General features: G+C 36.8%; 1 protein-coding gene across 2 annotated transcripts in view; it reads left to right on the top strand.

Annotated features, from left to right (window-relative positions):
* Positions 1 to 19,005, top strand: part of ATP7A (ATPase copper transporting alpha) — a 142,729-nt gene that overhangs the window by 96,610 nt on the left and 27,114 nt on the right. For both annotated transcript variants that reach the window (XM_019932185.3, XM_073799313.1), the window contains 7 exons: positions 2,650 to 2,813; positions 7,640 to 7,801; positions 9,828 to 9,904; positions 10,100 to 10,325; positions 12,709 to 12,942; positions 14,086 to 14,177; positions 15,931 to 16,058. In XM_019932185.3, coding sequence (XP_019787744.1) covers positions 2,650 to 2,813; positions 7,640 to 7,801; positions 9,828 to 9,904; positions 10,100 to 10,325; positions 12,709 to 12,942; positions 14,086 to 14,177; positions 15,931 to 16,058 — 1,083 coding nt within the window. The remainder of the gene's footprint in view (positions 1 to 2,649; positions 2,814 to 7,639; positions 7,802 to 9,827; positions 9,905 to 10,099; positions 10,326 to 12,708; positions 12,943 to 14,085; positions 14,178 to 15,930; positions 16,059 to 19,005) is intronic.

Raw genomic sequence — 19,005 nt, 5'->3', positions numbered from 1 at the left:
CCAAGGGTGGAGTCTCTGTTTCCCCCAGTCCTGTCAAAGTCCTGCAATCAAATCCCGCCAGCCTTCAAAGTCTGATTCTCAAGGAATTCCTCTTCCCATTGCCGGACCCCCAGGATGGGAAGCCTGACGTGGGGCTCAGAACCTTCACTCCAGTGGATGGACTTCTGTGGTATAAGTGTTCTCCAGTTTGTGAGTCACCCACGCAGCAGTTATGGGATTTGATTTTATTGTGATTGCTCCCCTCGTACTGTCTCATTGTGGATTCTCCTTTGTCTTTGGATGTGGGGTATCTTTTCGGTGAGTTCCCGTGTCTTCCTGTCGATGATTGTTCAGCAGTTAGTTGTGATTCTGGTGCTTTCACAGGAGGGAGTGAGGGCAGGTCCTTCTTGTCCACCATCTTCAAGCCATTCTACAATATTGGTTTTTAATCAGTCACACTCAGATGTTTTAGCTTAAAATTTTGCACTCACATTAATGGACTTCGCAGTATGCATAGTAGATTTGTTAACCGTAGAGATACATGAGTATGTTTAATGAGCCTGAAGTCATAGGTTTGGTACTCAAACAGCCCTCGCCCAAGATGTCTTAATGATACATGCTGTTACTCAGAAGGGCTGAATAAATATGATTATTATAAGCTTATCCCCACTATTGGGGAAATAACTCAAAGTATACACTGTAATAATGGAATTCTGTAGCCAGTGGAATCACCTTATATGTAAAGGCCAGAACATTATTGTAACAAAATGTATGTTATACACTAGAGTCATCTTCAGTTCAATATTATCTTGTTTGCATTCTTTCATTTCTGCGTCCTTCATTTCAGCCTCCATTATATCTAATTATAATGCAGTCAGGGCTAAATTACACTTTGAGTGATTAAAAAAGAACAGGAGGGAAGTTGCAAGCAAATGAAAGCAAAAAGAAGTTTTCAAGGGGTCTGTTTAATTTTAGAACAAACTCTTTTGGGGCAGTTCAGAAATAGCCTTTCTCATGAGACAAGCAATGCCTGTTACAAATTACAGTTACAGATCTTTTTTCTTCTTTAATCCATTAAGCTGATACTTCCAGTTACCTTCTACTACCCCTTTACTTCCTCCTAACCCAGTTAGGCATACCGTTGCCCTAGCTAGGGTCACTACATTCACTTTTGTTTTTTTAATTAAGTGACACTGGTCTTCCCTCAGTTTCATCTGCATTATATTTTTAAAAATGAATTGATAGAGTTCTAATTATATTTTGAAGTAAGAATTTTAAAAATTTTCCATAATTTATATAAGTATGAAACATGTTTTTGAAACTTGAAAAACCAGATTTTCTCTTTCTCTTTGGCTGTAGATTACATTCAACTGAAGCAAGAAGATTTTTTTCCTACTTTCTCTACACCTTCTCTTATTACTGATACTTTCCTGTGATCTGATCTTCTGAATTATTTGGTACCCACAAAACCCAGTGTGTAACCATTATTTTTTCCAAAGAAAAGAATAGTATTTTATTTTTTAACCACTTTTATACAGAAAACTTAGATTATATTAGATACTTTGTCTTCTTATTAAAAACTATTATTAAATTAATATTTGGATATTTTTTCTTTTTTTCAAAACCCAGATCTAACCTATGGACTGTTGATAGGAATAGGGATTCCCTGTCTGGTAGCCACCAAGGGTTGCTGATTCCTAGAAAGAACTGCCGTTTCTACTTCACGTTATTAATTTTCTTCCTGGCAGTTACAGCAATAGCTGGTCTAGAGAAGTGGGATGGTTGTTAACAAAATGCTTACACCAGAGAACAGCATGACTGCCATAAAATGAACTTCTTTGTTAAGTTGTGTGGCACTTTTTTTTTCTTAGGAATAAGAGCATTTTACATTAGTGTATGTCAGACAATAAAACTTGAGAAAGAAATTACTGTTATTTGGCAATATTGTAATGTGTATGTTGGTATATTCTTGGGTTCTTTGCTACAACTGCAGTCATTTCCTAAGTACACGAGTTCCTTTCTCTAGGACTCTGTCTTACGAGTTTCTAAAAATACTTTATATTTACATGATAAGGTCTCAATGGATTACAATTCATGGGCATTATTTGGATCCCAATTCAAGCAAACAAACAAAGAGTGTTAAACAGTTATAAGACAGTTGTGGAAATGTGAACATTGCCTGGATATTTGATGATATTGAGGAATTATTTTAGGTTTGATAATGGTATTATGGTTCTTTTTTAAAGAAAAGAGTCTTATCTTTTAGTTATATGTATTTAAATATTTACATATGATACGATATCTGGGATTTGCTTCAAAATAATCAGGGTAAAGGGCAGAGAGTGAGTGGGTAGGAATATATATGAAACAAGAGCAGCCCAGTGTTACTGATAATTACTGAAGCTGAGAGATGGGTACATCAAGTTTATTATGTTTTCTCTTTTGTGTGTGTGTGTATGTATTTGAAAATTTCCATACTAAAAAGTTTTTTAAAATGAAGCCTTCTTTTAAAATAGTTTTGATTTTGGCTCAATACTGTATAAAAGTTAAGAAATAAATTTCTCCAGATTCACTTAATCCTTTCACAGTTAAATGAAAAAAAAACTATTATAAGATTATTATTTTTATGAGAAATGTTATCTGAATTGTTTTTCTTATCAATATTCCTAGGAATATATTCTGTACTTGTGGCTCTGATGGCTGGGAAGGCAGAAGTAAGATATAACCCTGCTGTCATACAACCCCCGATGATAGCCGAGTTAATCCGAGAGCTTGGATTTGGAGCCACTGTGATAGAAAATGCTGATGAAGGGGATGGTGTTTTGGAACTTGTTGTAAGTAAGACATTTTGTGTGGTTAATAGAATTTGCAGGAAAAACTTGGCAAGAATTCAGAAAAGAGTTTGAAAAATAATTAAAATGTGGGGACAATAAAACATAAAATGAAAATTAAGGAAACTGGAAAGATATGACAATGGTGGCCTTCAAGCATAGAATGTAAAAGATAATCATCTCAGGCTTCCCTGGTGGCACAGTGGTTGAGAGTCCGCCTGCCAATGCAGGGGACACGGGTTCGTGCCCCGGTCCGGGAAGATCCCACATGCCATGGAGCGGTTAGGCCCGTGAGCCATGGCTGCTGGGCCTGTGCATCTGGAGCCTGTGCTCTGCAATGGGAGAGGCCACAACAGTGAGAGGCCCGCATACCACCAAAAAAAAAAAAAAAAAAAAAGATAATCATCTCTATTAAGAACCAATAAACAAGAATTGGGTTTGAATGAATAAATGAAAATCAACTTCTAAAATATAGTATGATTCCTACATGAAATTACTAGAAGAAATATTTGGAGCTTTTTTCAATATTCTATTTTAAAAATTTCAGACATCAGGAAAGTCAAAAGAATTGTACAGTTGAACATTCTTACACACACTGCATAGATTCTACAATTAACATTTTACTATATTTGTTTTATCATACATCAGTCTATCAGTCCATTGTGGAAATAATTTTAAACTCACAAAGAAATTGCTAAAATAGTACAGAGGATTTCCCTGTAGCCTCTACCTAGCTTTTCCCAGTGATAACATCCAATCTATCATTTAAAAAATAATATTAGAGTAGGAAGAGTCTTTCTAAATATCATACAAAATCCATAAAAGACAAGGTTGATAACTTCAGGTACATAAAAATTTCTTCTTGGGAGAAAAACACCATAAACAAAGTCTAAAGGCAAGTAAAATAATTGTAATTCATGTCATAAATGAAGGTTAATTTCCTTAATATATGAAGAAGTGTTGTAAATCAATAAGAGCCATCAAACCAAAAGAAAGATGGTAAAGGATATGAACTAACAGTTCACAGAAAAACCAAAACAATACCTCTTTAAATGAAAAAATGTTCGATGTCACTTTTAATAAGAGTAAAGCAAATTAAAACTGCACTGAAATGCCATTTTCCACCTGTGAGATTGGTAAAGATAAAAAGCAATTTTGTTAACACTGTGTTTGATCTCTCATATATCGCTGGTGGAATGTCAATTGAGACAAGGACTCAACAGAAGAATTTGGCAATATCTATCAAAAGTAAAATTGCGCATAGCCTTTGCCTCAGAAGCTCCACTTGTAGGAAATTATCCAGCAGACATATTTGGATATGTATGAAATGATATGTGCACAAAGGTGTTCATTATAGTATTTTTTTTTTTGCCTATGCCACACGTGGCATGTGGGATCTTAGTTCCCTGACCAGGAATCGAACCTGCGCCCCCTGCATTGGAAGCACAGAGTCTTAACCACTGGACCACCAGGGAAGTCCTATTATAGTATTTTTATAATAGCAAAAGATAGGAAACAAACTAAATGTCGGTCATTGGAGACTGATACATACATCCATACCATGGGATACTAAGCAGCTATTACAAAGAATGGGTTGGTTTGTACTTTTTAAAGACTTCTAAAAATTAATAGCTTTATCGAAATATAATTTACATACCATAAAACTCACCCTTTTAAAGTGTACAATTCAGTGGTTTTTAATATATTCTCAGAGTTGTACAACTAATCACCACTATCAAATTTCAAAACATTTTCATCACCCCAAAAAAGAAACCCCATACCTATTAGCAGTCAGTCCTCATTCTTGATATTAATCATTTGAGTCTTCCTTTTTTTTTTCCCTTCATCACTCCAGCCAAAAGTTTGTCAATCTTTTCAAGTAACCAACTTTTGGTTTTGTTGATTTTCTCTATTCTCTCTTTTGTTAATTTTCACTCTAACCTTTGTTATTTCCTTCCATCTGTTTGCTTTAGGTTTAGTTTGTTTTACTTTTTCTAGTGTCTTAAGGTAGAAAGTTAGGTTATTTATTTGAGATCTTTCTTACTTTAAAATATTGGCACTTATAAATTTCACTATAGGCACTGATTTCATTTCAGTTATTGTACTTTTCAACTCCAAACTTCCATTGGGCCTTTCTAATAATCTCTGTCTTTATTGATACTCTCTGTTTGATGGGATATTGTCTTATACTTTCCTTTAATTTTTTAGACATCATTTCCTTTAGTTCAGTGAATATATTTAAAATAGCTGATTCAAGATCTTTGCCTAGTAAATCCAATGTCTGGGCTTCATCAGGGAAAGTTTTTTCCTGTGTATAGGCCATACTTTCTTGTTTCATTGTATGTCTGACAGTTTTTGTTGAAAATATAATGTAGTAACTCTGGAAATAAGATTCTTCCCCTCTCCTCAGGGTTTGTTATTTGTTGCTGTTTGTCATTGTTATTGTTTGTTCAGTGACTTCTGAACTAATTCTATAAAGTCTGTGTTCTTTGTTGTGTGTGGCCACTGAAATCTCTGTTTGGTTAGCTCAGTTGTCAGCTAATGATCAGACAGTGATTGCCTTAAATATCTGGAATCAATAAGTCTCCCAGTCTTTGCTAAAGAGCTCTTTGTAAATGTTGGGGCATGCCTTGAACACTCAGCCATGCAGCTGTCAGTTTTGCCTTACCCTTCGACTCCTGCTTCTATGGAGCCTAAAGGTCAGCCTGAGGTGAGAAGTTAGGGCCTTTTCAGTTCTTTTTTGAACATACACACAGCCCTGGACATATGCATAACCCTATGCATGTGCATGGCCTTCTAGATTCCTAGGAATATGTTGCAGCGCTTATGGATGTCTTGCTTCCTGGCTTTCCTTTTTAGGCTTTTTTGTTAGTCTGTTGTTTGCTCCAACTGTTATCCATTGGCTCAGGCAGCCACAAGGTTAAATAATTTCCTCTAATTGTTTCTGACAAATTCTCCTGGGGAAAAGGCTTTTTGTATTCACTGGGTCATCAGGAAAAACAGACATCTTTGCAAGTGGGATATTTCAGAGAACCATCAGACAGGCCAAATAATGACAGTTGTCTGGGAATGAGGCTTTGAAGGTACTCCAATCCTTTTCTGTCCTCTCTGGTAGCTTTCCTGATGCTGTTTTTCACCATGATTGTGGCCTATCGGTCTTCATGGCTACCCCAGAGCTGGAGGAGAGGGGATGGGAATATGGCAAACTGTAATGCCATATAGCTTGACGTTTTATTGGAATTTATCTGATTTTCTTGAATAAATGCTTCCTGCATTGCTGTAAGCTTTTGTTTAATTTTCAGATTTCTTTTTTAATCAGTTTTTTAAATTGAGGTTTAGATGATTTACAATATTAGTTTCAGGTGTACAGCATAGTGATTCAAAATTCTTACAGATTATATATACTCCATTTAAAGTTATTGTAAAATATTGGCTGTATATCCTGTTCTGTACAATATATCCTCATAGCTTATTTATTTTGTACAAAGTAGTTTGTACCTTTTAATCCCTACCCCTATCTTGCCCCAACCCCTTTCCCTTTCCCCATTGGTAACCACTAGCTTGTTCTCTATGTGTAGGTTTCTGTTTATTATATTCATTTCTTTGTTTTATTGTTTAGATTCCACATATAGATGATAAGATACAGTATTTGTCTTTCTCTGTCTGACTTATTTCACTAAGTATAATACCCTCCAAGTCTATCCATGTTGTTGCAAATGGCAAAATTTCATTCTTTTTTATAGCTGAGTAGTATTCCATCGTGTGTGTGTGTGTGTGTGTGTGTGTGTGTGTGTGTGTGTGTGTATCACATCTACCTTATCCATTCATCTATTGATGGAACTTAGGTTGCTTCCATATCTTGGCTATTATAAATAATGCTGCTATGAGCATTAAGGTACATGTATCGTTTTAATTAGTGTTTTTGCTTTCTTTGGATATATACACAGGAGTGGAATTGCTGGGTCATATGGTAGTTCTATTTTCAGTTTTTTGAGGAACACCCATACCATTTTCTATAGTGGCTGCAGCAATTTACATTCCCACCAACAGTATACAAGGGTTCCCTTTTTTCCAACTTTTCTGAAAAAGGTGGTTCCAACTTTTGCCAGTTTTCTAATTGCTTTTGTGGAGGAGAGAATTTTCAGAAATCCTCACTCCACTATTAATGATATTCTTTTGGTGGATATTCTTGAATAAGTACTTTGTAATTTGTTGTGTACTCTTTTTGGTTACTTCCCATAATCTTTCAGTGGTTGGTTTTTGAAACTTTTGTCCAGTTATATCATTGCTCTTTGGGGAAAGGATTTGCTGAGCTTCTCACACAGTCATTCCAGAAGTCCTGCCCCTCCATTTTAGAATTTAATACCCAACTAAAGTATAACCTCACTCAAGACATAGGGCAAAATACATTTTTGGACAAAGGTAGAACACTTTTGTTATCCATTAACCTTCACTAGAAGTAATACTAAAGGATATATATATACACACATACATACTTATATACATTAGCAGGGTGAAAAAAATCTAGAGGGAAGCAAGACATTGAATACAAGAAGCAATGATAGTTGTCAAATCCTCTATCACTGAGTAATAACAGGAAGACTGGAGACTTAATGAGATCCTTAATGTTGCAGCTGGGACCATATCTTTGTTCAATGTGATATAAAGACAGTGATCTAATGATCATAATCTAAAACATATTAATAGTGCAGATAGGATCTTGTGTGTTAATCCCTTGTTACAAGAGTTCTTTTAGTTTAAAGTAACAACACACATTTAATGGAGGAAAAAAGTATATTTCTGAATAACAAAGCCTTTGTCTTTAACAGGTGAGAGGAATGACATGTGCCTCCTGTGTACATAAAATAGAGTCTACCCTCACAAAACATGGAGGGATCTTCTACTGCTCTGTGGCCCTGGCAACCAACAAAGCACATATTAAATATGATCCAGAAATTATTGGTCCCAGAGATATTATTCATACAATTGAAGTAAGTGCCAAGACTTTGCATTTCTGTGTTCTTACCTATCTAGCTAGTCAGCACTACCTTGAATCACTTCTGGTTTGTATCAGATAGAGATGATGAGAAAAATCTGATTCCTTTGTTTACCTCTATAGACAACGTCTGTCTCAAAATTTAATGTAAGAGTGTCTGCCTTTTTCTTTCTTTTTTTTTTTTTTTTTTGGTCTTCGTCAGGAAGAATTAGGTAAAGGCACATTGGCACTATTAATTAGGAGCAGACTTAAGGCAGAACCACAGATCATTTAAAAATATTTAGAAAATGTAAGCAAAGTACAATTTGTTATGAGTAAAATTCATGTTAATCACTAAGAAAGTGAAGCATCTTGCTAGATGCTGTATTGTTTGTTAGGTCAAAGCAAATGATATCATAGTTAAAGTAAGAAATTTAAAAGACCAAACCTTTTTCTCTGTGACAAATTCATCCTGCAGTCTTCAGTAAATCTTAAGTGGTAATACATGTTAAAGTGCTTTAGAAGTTTCACTGTGGTCTAGCATTGGTGTTCTAATGATCTAAAAAGCATATTAATCATTCAGGTAAGATCCTGTTAATGTAGATAGTAACACCATTAACATCTTTGTGAAGCTAGCATTATTGAGTATCTACTATGTGCCAGTTACCAAAATTGCAAAGCTTCAACTCTTGATTTAATTCTCACAACAGTGCTGTCATCTTCATTTTGGAAGTGAGGAAACTCAGGTTATGAGATGTTACTTCCTCAAAGTCACGTAGGTAGTAAGTGTCATAGCTGGGATTTGAGCCTAGTCTTTCTGACTCCAATGCTCATGCTTGCTCTTTTCACTGTGTTATACTGCCAAGAAATGTAAGATGGCAGCATTTTCCCTAGCAGTTCGAAATATAGTGTATGTTACTGTCTATGTTCATATGAGTCTTACTTAGGTGTAATTTTCTTTCAGTACTTTATTTTATTGCAGAAAATTTTCGTTCGTGTTCTTTTTTCGGGTACAACAAGAATAAAGACTGCATATGCAAACCCTTGAATAATATATTTAGTATGGTGATAGCTTTTGTGGCCTATTATTCAGTTTTCTGTACTTTCAGGGGATGGATGGATCAATGACTTGATAGATGTCAAAGCTAAAATTAAAAATAAAGTGATTAATATACATCAGTACTAGTAGATGCTTGTCTAAGTGTACGATTTATGATTTTACTGCTGAATTCTCTTCTTTTTATTGGAGTATAGATTGCTTTACAATGTTGTGTTAGTTTCTGCTGTACAGCAAAGTGAATCAGTTATACATGTATCCACTCTCTCTTTTTTTTTTTTTGCGGTATGCGGGCCTCTCACTGTTGTGGCCTCTCCCATTGCGGAGCACAGGCTCCGGATGCGCAGGCTCAGTGGCCATGGCTCATGGGCCTAGCCGCTCCGCGGCATGTGGGATCTTCCCGGACCAGGGCACGAACCCATGTCCCCTGCATCGGCAGGCGGACTCTCAACCACTGCGCCACCAGGGAAGCCCTCCACTCTTTTTTAGATTCTATTCCCATATAGATCATTACAGAATATTGAGTAGAGTTCCCTGTGCTATACAGTAGGTTCTTATTAGTTATCTATTTTATACATAGTAGTGTATATATCTCAATTCTGTCTTTATTAGGTCATCATACACTCTGTCGGCCTGACCAAGTAATAGATTCTGCTTTTTTCCAAAATTACTTATTGGAGGCTTTAGTTGACTTCTTGATATAAGAACTTCTACTGAGGACAACTGCACTTGAGTTAAATCAGTAGTTTGAGAACAGTAGGATAGACATCAAATAGAGTTGAGAAAATACTCATTTCTTTGATGAAAGATTAGAAACAAAGGTAATTAAGAGAAGGAAGCACATCTTCATCTTTATATTCCCCAGAATGACTTGCACTTAGTAATTGAATTGAGTTGTTCTTAATGACAATACCACAGCTTAGAATTTCTGTAGGTAATATTTATACATTCAGTGAAATAATTGTTTTCTCATGAATTTCCTTAGAGCTTAGGTTTTGAAGCTTCTTTGGTCAAGAAGGACCGGTCAGCAAGCCACCTAGACCATAAGCGAGAGATAAGACAGTAAGTACTTTTGGAATGTCAGTGAAAAACAGATTTTGATTCCTCTTTACAAATTTAATAAACTGTTAGCATGTCAGTTTTTTCAATATCATCCTTACACTGGGTGGGAATTGGTCACAAGTTATATTTCCTTATAGTGCATAGAATCTTTAACCATTACCTATTTACTCAAATGATTTTTCTCTTCTATATTAGATGGCGACGGGCCTTTCTTGTGAGCCTGTTTTTCTGTATTCCTGTAATGGGGCTGATGATATATATGATGGTTATGGACCACCACCTTGCAACTCTTCACCATAATCAGAACATGAGCCAAGAAGAAATTATTAGCATTCATTCTTCTACGTTCCTGGAGCGCCAGATCCTGCCAGGATTGTCCATTATGAATTTGCTATCTTTTTTATTGTGTGTACCTGTACAGGCAAGTGAAATGTTAGCAAGTATATTTGTTAATAATGAAAAATAGCCAAAATGTGATAGGTGAGGCTATTTTCAATCGTACAACAAATATTGGCCAGAAGTACGATCATTTTATGCTGGATGCTTTACAAAAATAATCTTAAACTGAGTGGTTAAAGTAGATAATAATAAATTCCATTTTAACCCCGAAGGATACTGTTTAATGACAAAGCAGAGAATAAGAGTTCAATTCATCTTCAGTTATGAATTTGGTATTCATATCTGCTATTGTATGTAACTTTATATTTAAAGTTATTATAATAATAAAATGTTATACTTTATTTTATTTTTATTGTCTTTTTTTAACTTTTTATTTTATATTGGAGTACAATAGATTAATAATGTTGTGTTAGTTTCAGGTGTACAACAAAGTGATTCAGTTATACATATGCATGTAGGAAGTCTGGGATTGACATGTACATGCTGCTATATTTAAAATGGATAATGGCCAACAAGGACCTACTGTGTAGCACAGGGAACTGCTCAATATTCTTTTTTTTTAACTTTTTATTTTATATTGGAGTGTAGCCGATAAACAACGTTGTGATAGTTTCAGGTGCACAGCAAAGTGACTCAGCCATACATATACATGTATCCATTCTCCCCCAGATTCCCCTTCCATCCAGGCTGCCACATAACATTGTCTGCTCAATATTCTGTAACAACCTAAGTTGGAAAAGAATTGATAAAATGTTGTATTTTATTTCTTTATATTTATATTTTATATTAAATGCATTAAAATTCTCTTTATATAAATTATATTAAATATATTTTATTTTAATATATTTATTATTAATTTATTCTGTAAAATAATCATAATAGTTATATTATTTCTCCATGGCACTTAAGTTCATTACTCTCTGTATGTTTTTTTTTAATTTTATTTCTTTTTTTTGTACAGCAGGTTCTTATTAGTTATCCATTTTATACATATTAGTGTATATATGTCAATCCCAATCTCCCAATTCATCATCCTCCCCTGGCCCCCACTTTCCCCCTTGGTGTCCATACGTTTGTTCTCTACATCTGTGTCTCCGTTTCTGCCTTGCAAACCGGTTCATCTGTACGATTTTTCTAGATTCTACATATATGCGTTAATATACGATATTTGTTTTTCTTTTTATGACTTACTTCACTCTGTTTGACAGTCTCTAGGTCCATCCATGTCTCTACAAATAATCCAATTTCATTCTCTTTTATGGCTGAGTAATATTCCATTGTATATATGTACCACATCTTCTTTACCCATTCGTCTGTCAGTGGCCATTTAGGTTGCTTCCATGACCTGGCTATTGTAAATAGTGCTGCAATGAACATTGGGTGCATGTGTCTTTTTGAATTATGGTTTTCTCTGGGTATATGCCCAGTAGTGGGATTGCTGGGTCATATGGTAATTCTATTTTGTTTCTTGAGGAACCTCAATACTGTTCTCCGTAGAGACTGTATCAATTTACATTCCCACCAGCAGTGCAAGAGGGTTCCCTTTTCTCCACAGCCACTCCAGCATTTATTGTTTGTAGATTTTCTGATGATGGCTATCTTGACCACTGTGAGGTGATACCTCATTGTAGTTTTGATTTGCATTTCTCAAATAATTAGTGATGTTGAAAATCTTTTCATGTGTTTCTTGGCCATCTGTATGTCTTCTTTGGACTTTTCAACTCTTCTTTTGAGATAAACTTTTACTGTGGAACACTTCCATCTAATAGATCTATTCCTTTTTCTGATCCTTATAAAAAGCAATAAGTATTTTTAAAACATCTTAGTATGTTTCTCTATACTAATGAACAATAAGCTTTTCGGTTATGTTTCCTAACGAAAACAGTGGACAGATCCAATAGCTTGTGATAGGTTGAATTTGAAAAGAGGGAGGTGAGTTTTATATAAAAAATCATTCTCAGAAGAATGTAATTCTTTTCCTGGTTCTTGTTTTTGTTGGCTTCAAAAAGAAGAATCCGAGAACCACTTGACTTTCTTTATATTATGGAATATCAATTGGATCATAGCAGAGAGCTGCCAAGGGCTTGTACAGCAATTTGAATCCACCCCCCCACACGCACACACACACGTATCTGCTAAAATACAAGCACTATTGTTTCAGCTTAAAAAAAAAAAAAAAAACTCTCCTTAGGGGAATTTCCCATGGCCCAGGTTCGATCCCTGGTTGGGGAACTAAGATCCTGCAGGCCGCATGGTACAGCCAAAAAAAATAATCTCTCCTTAGTTGTTTATGGATTAAATAAAAGCCAAAGGAAATTAACATTGATACTATATCTTAGTTATTGAGGTATATATGTGAATTTCAGCTTTTTGTAAAAGCACTAATCACTGTTTCTATATTACAGTTTTTTGGAGGCTGGCACTTCTACATTCAGGCCTACAAAGCACTGAAACATAAAACTGCAAATATGGACGTACTGATTGTGCTGGCAACTACCATTGCATTTGCTTATTCTTTAGTTATTCTTCTGGTTGCAATGTATGAGAGAGCCACAGTGAACCCTGTTACTTTCTTTGACACACCTCCTATGCTATTTGTGTTTATTGCACTAGGCCGGTGGCTGGAACATGTAGCAAAGGTAAAGTAAGAAAGGGTGACATTTATTAAAATCTTGGGTGGGTAAATGACCATAATATTTTCTAGACCAATTATTGGAAATATACATTGATTTATGTAGTTAACGATGTACTAAAAGAAGTATTTTTGTTTTGGCAGTATTTTAGGTTAAATATTCCTTTAGAAGATTTACCAAATTTATGGAATTAATACTTTAGATAATATAGTGTGTCCTTGTTTATTTTAAGAGACATTTAAGAGTACTTATTTTACTTATATCACATTATTAATGGAAAAATTGATGCGACCACAGATTTAAAATAATGATGGAAAAAAATTCACCCACAATCCCATGGTATAACGGAAATCACTTTCTAATCCTGTTCTACATACGTTTATATTTTACGGTGTGGCAAACATGGTATCCATACCACTTTGTGCCCTTAACACTCTAAAGTTTTTTCCCCATTTTTGCAGTCTAGATAATTACTCAGTGTTTCTGAATAATATTCTCTTAAATCAATGTGCTATAATTTACTAAACCATTCTGATTTTATTCTCAATTAGATTGTTTCCAGAGTTTAATTTTAGGTAATCCTGCATTAAACATGGTTAATAGTTATTTCTACTGAATTACTATCTTAGGATAAATTACAAAGGATATGATTAAAGGGCATAAATCTTTCTATGGCTCATGCTACTAATCTTAACAATTTTTGCCATCAAGGGTATGTTAGTGAAGTAGTTTTACTACAACTTCATCAGCACTGACTCCTATCTAAATTTTTGCTAAGTTAGTAGGCATTAAATGGTATCATAGAGTTGTTTTAGTTTGCATTTCTTCCATTAATAGCAGAGGTAAACATTTTCTACACAGCAGGTATTATATTTCTTCTTAAATGAATTGCCTATTTATGTCCTTTGCTCATGTACCTATTGGGTTCTGATGTTTTTCTTATTAATTTACATTATTTATTTATAAATTATACCCAATAATACATTTTATATTTTGTGTACTTCATATTTTCAAAGTGAAACATTTTCTGATTTGAATTAATTAACATTCCTAAAGCTGTCTTTTAAGTAAATGTTAAAGATTATGCCTTTATTTTACATAAGACTTTTTCTTCCTTAGCATTGTTAACGTATGTGTTTTAATTTATAGGGCAAAACATCAGAGGCTCTTGCCAAACTAATTTCACTACAAGCTACAGAAGCAACTATTGTAACTCTCGACTCTGATAATATCGTCTTGAGGTATTTACCTTCATTATTCTTCCTTCTCTTTTTAACTTCTTAGGAAAAATATCAAATATACACAGAAGTAGAGAGAAAGGTATAATGAACTCACATAACCTATCTCCCAGATTTAACAATTATTCACATTTTGCCACACTTTACTTCGTCTATACAATCTATTTTTCTTTCTGTTGTTGCAGGAGAATTTTAAAGTAAATCCCAGTTATATGGTTATATGGTTATATGGTTTTACTGCAGATATTCCTGTTGTATTTCTAAAAAAGGACATAGTCTTATATAATCATAATGCCCATACTGCATCTAACAAAATGAACAATTATTCTTTAATGTGATCTAATACACAGTCCATATTAACATTTCTCCTGTTGTCTCCAAACTGTTTTAAGTTTCTTTGTTTGAAATGGAATTCAGAAAGGGTCCATGTGTCACTGCATTTGACTGATATGTTTGTTTGTTTTAAGTTTTGAGTTTTTTGTTTTGTTTTGTTTTGTTTTGGCTGTATTGGGTCTTCATTGCTGTGTGCGGGCTGTCTCTGGTTTCAGCGAGCAGGGGCTACTCTTCGCTACAGTGCACGGGCTTCTCATGGTGGTGGCTTCTCTTGTTGCAGAGCACGGGCTCTAGGTGCACAGGCTTTAGTAGTTGTGGTGCATGGGCTCGGTAGTTGTGGCTCGCAGGCTCAGTAGTTGTGGCGCACGGGCCTAGTTGCTCCACAGCATGTGCAATCTTCCCGGACCAGGGATCGAACCCGTGTCCCCTGCATTGTCAGGCAGATTCTTAACCACTGCGCCACCAGGGAAGCCCCTGTTTGGGTTTTTTTTTATTTTTTAATTGAGTTATAGTTCATGTACAATAGTATATAAGTTACAAGTGTACAATGTAGTGATTCACAATTTTTAAAGATTATACTCCATTTATAGCTATTATAAAATATTGGCCATATTCCCCATGTTGTACAATATATCCTTGTCACTTATTTATTTTATACATAGTAGTTTGTACCTCTTAATCCTCTACCCTATATTGTTCTTCACCGTTCCCTTTTCCCACTGGTAACCACTAGTTATTTCTCTACATCTGTGAGTCTGCTTCTTTTTTGTTGTACTTACTAGTTTGTTGTATTTTTTAGATTGCACATATAAGTGACATCATACAGTATTTGTCTTTCTCCTGACATGTTTGTTTTAATGTAGAATAGCTCCTCTCTCCAGTTCTCCCTCCCTTGTTCCTCCCTGCTCCTCCCTCTCCATACATTTGACTTGGTAAAGAAACATCTATCAGTAGTCCTTTAGAAAATCCCACAGTCCAAATTTGTCTCTGTTTCTATCTGGAATCATTTAACTTGTTCTATAACTCCTATATTACCTGTAAACTGGAAGTTAGAGCTAAAGACTTGATTAGATTTCATTCTTTTGTATTTCTCATTCCTTTCCTCATAAAATTATTTAGGCAAATGCATACAATAAATTAGTTCTTTTGTTCAGTAAAACCCATTACATTCTTTCTAAAGCTTTCATTTATTAGTTCAATGACTATTCAACAAATATTTAGAGTGCTTCTTTGTGCTAGCTACTGAGCTATTCCCCAACAGTGAAAAAGACTGACACTGTAGTTCCTAACTTAAATGTTGGTTTTAACTTCCATTGGTAGCAATTATGGGGCCACAAGCTTGATGTCAACTAAAAAGCTTGCATGGAAAGATCAGGGGGAGAAGCATACTGTCATGGTGCTTTTTATTTTAACTCATATCCAGTGAAGAGCAAGTGGATGTGGAGCTTGTACAACGTGGAGACATCATTAAAGTGGTTCCAGGAGGCAAATTTCCAGTGGATGGGCGTGTTATTGAAGGACATTCTATGGTAGATGAGTCCCTCATCACAGGTATGTTCTTTCAGAGGATCATGACATGAAAGTGAAGTGAATCCAAAGTGTTAATTAAAAATAGGCATGAAAGAAGTCCAAAAGATGGCATACTAGGAGGATGCAGAATTCGCATCTCCTCACAACTAGGGCACCTACCAGGCACCAGTGGGGAACCACAGACACCTAATGGGATGGCAGGAACCCCCAGCCACCGGGTAGGACATGGGGCATGGGGGGAGTGAAGGGGGAGGAGAAGTGGAGGTGGGATGGGACTGGCGCCCCTGAGGGGCAGGGATCCCACACCCGAAGGAGGAAATTAGGGAACCACTGGGAGGACAGAGGATCAAAAGGGAGCATGGCCAGGCTTCCCCTGCTCACTTGGGCCCTGGAACCTCCTGAGATCCCGGGCCTGATTCTCTGCCCACCTAGGCCCCCTCCAGCCGTGCAGGTCCTGAGGGAGTGGGAGGGAAGGGGGAGCAAAAGTAAAGTCCGGACCTCTGGGACTGGCACCCCTGAGGGGTGGCTGGGGGAGGGGAGGCGTTCCTACACCCAGTGGGACCCACCCACGTTAGGAGTCCATCAGGAATGGGGGAGACCCTGGGGGAGGCAGTGGGGGAGGGGCAAGAAGGAACGGAAGGGAAGGGGCCAGTGCTTTCCCTGTCCACTTAGGCACCGGGGCACCTGTTGGGCTCCCAGGCCTAATCCTCTGCCCTTGGAGCCTCCCTCCTGCCACACAGAGCCCAAGCCCTGCCCCCCACCCCCACCCAGGGCCCTAACTCTACACTCGGAGACCCCCTCCAATGAGCTGGGCCTAAACCCCACCCACACACCCTCACCCAGGGCCCTACCTCCAAACCTGGGAACTCCACACTCCAGAGGCCCTCATTTCCACGTGCTGCCTGTCCCCTTTAGCGCAGGTCCTAAGCAGAGGCCCCTCCCCATGCTTGAATGTCTCCCCGTCTAGGCCCCACCCCACGCTCAAATGTCACTTCCCCACCCGCCTAGGTCCTGCTGCACCCTAAACCCTGCACCTGCCTAAGTTCCACCCCCCCTTAACTCCACCCCCATAGCCAAGTCTTTTTTATTTTTTTCTTTTATTTTTGTAATTTTATTTTATTCTTTATACTTTGTTAGTGATCTCTCCTTTTGGCTTCTTCCCTGCTCCCCACCTTGTTGTTTTTTCTTTTTTCTGTTGTGGTTTTATTTTACCTTGTTGCAGTTGTTTCAATTATAATTTTATTTTTCCTAGTACAATTTTTATCTTTCTAATTTTATTTTATTTTTTATTCGTTGATATTGTACTGCTCCTTTTTTTTCTTTCTTTCTACCTTTTTTTTCTTTTTTTACCACACCACAAAGCTTGCGGGATCTTGGTTCCGAGGCTGGAGGTTTGGCCTGAGCTCCTGTGGTGGGAGCTCAGAGTCCAAGCCACTGGACTAACAGACAACCTCAGACCCCAGGGAATATCAATTGGAGTGAGGCCTCCCGGAGGTCCTCATATCAGCACCAAGACCCAGCTCTATCCAACTGCCTGCAAACTCCAGTGCCGGATGTCTCAGGCCAAACTACCAGTAAGACAGGAATACACCACCACCCATCAAAGAAAAAAAAATGAAATGACAAAAAAATATGTTACAGATGAAGGAGCAAGGTAAAAAACTACAAGACCAAATAAATGAAGATGAAATAGGCAACCTACCTGGAAAAGAATTCAGACAAATGATAGTAAAGATGATCCAAAATCTTGGAAACAGAATGAAGAAAATACAAGAAACATTTAACAAGGATCAAGAAGAGCTAAAGAGGAAACAAACAGTGATGAACAACACAGTTACTGAAATTAAAAATACTCTAGAAGTAATCAGTAACAGAATAACTGAGGCAGCAGAACGGATAAGTGACCTGGAAGATAAAATGGTGGAAATAACTGACAGGGAGCAGAATGAAGAAAACAGAATAAAAAGAATTGAGGACAGTCTCAGAGACTTTGGGGACAACATTAAATGCACTAACATTTGGATTACAGGGGTCCCTGAAGAAGAAGAGATAAAGAAAGGATCTGAGAAAATATTTGAAGAGATTATAGTCGAAAACTTCCCTAACATGGGAAAGGAAATAGTCAATCAAGTCCAGGAAGCACAGAGAGTACCATGCAGGATAAACACAAAGAGAAACACGCTGAGACACATTAAATAACTATCAAAAATTAAATACAAAGAAAAATGTTAAAAGCAGCAAGGAAAAAGCAACAAATAACATATGAGGGAATCTCCATAAGGTTTACAGCTGATTTTTTGGCAGAAACTCTGCAAGCCACAAGGGAGTGGCAGGACATATTCAAAGTGATGAAAGGGAAAATACTACAACCGAGATTACTCTACCCAGCAAAGATCTCATTCATTTTTTTTTCTTTTGTTTTTGTGGTACGCGGGCGTCTCACTGTTGTGGCCTCTCCTCTTGTGGAGCACAGGCTCCGGACACACAGACTCAGCGACCATGGCTCACGGGCCCAGCCGCTCCACGGCATGTGGGACCTTCCCGGACCAGGGCACGAAGCGTGTCCCCTGCATCGGCAGGCGGACTCTCAAACCACTGTGCCACCAGGGAAGCCCCCTCATTCAGTTTTGATGGATTAATTAAAACCTTTACACATAAGCAAAAGTACAGAGAATTCAGCACTACCAAACCAGCTTTACAACAAATGCTAAAGGAACTTCTCTAGGCAGGCAAAAAAAGAGAAGGAAAAGACCTACAAAAACAAACCCAAAACAATTAAGAAATGGGAATAGGAACATACATATCAGTAATTACCTTAAATGTAAATGGATTAAATGCACCAACCAAAAGACATAGACTGGCTGAATGGATACAAAAACAGGACCCATATATATGCTGTCTACAAGAGACCCACTTCAGACCTAGTGACACATACAGACTGAAAGTGAGGGGATGGAAAAAGATATTC

This window comes from Tursiops truncatus, chromosome X (genome assembly GCF_011762595.2).
Source record: "Tursiops truncatus isolate mTurTru1 chromosome X, mTurTru1.mat.Y, whole genome shotgun sequence".
Lineage (NCBI taxonomy): Eukaryota > Metazoa > Chordata > Mammalia > Artiodactyla > Delphinidae > Tursiops > Tursiops truncatus.
Note: the sequence above shows the minus strand (reverse complement) of the source record. Positions and strands in the feature narration are given on the sequence as shown.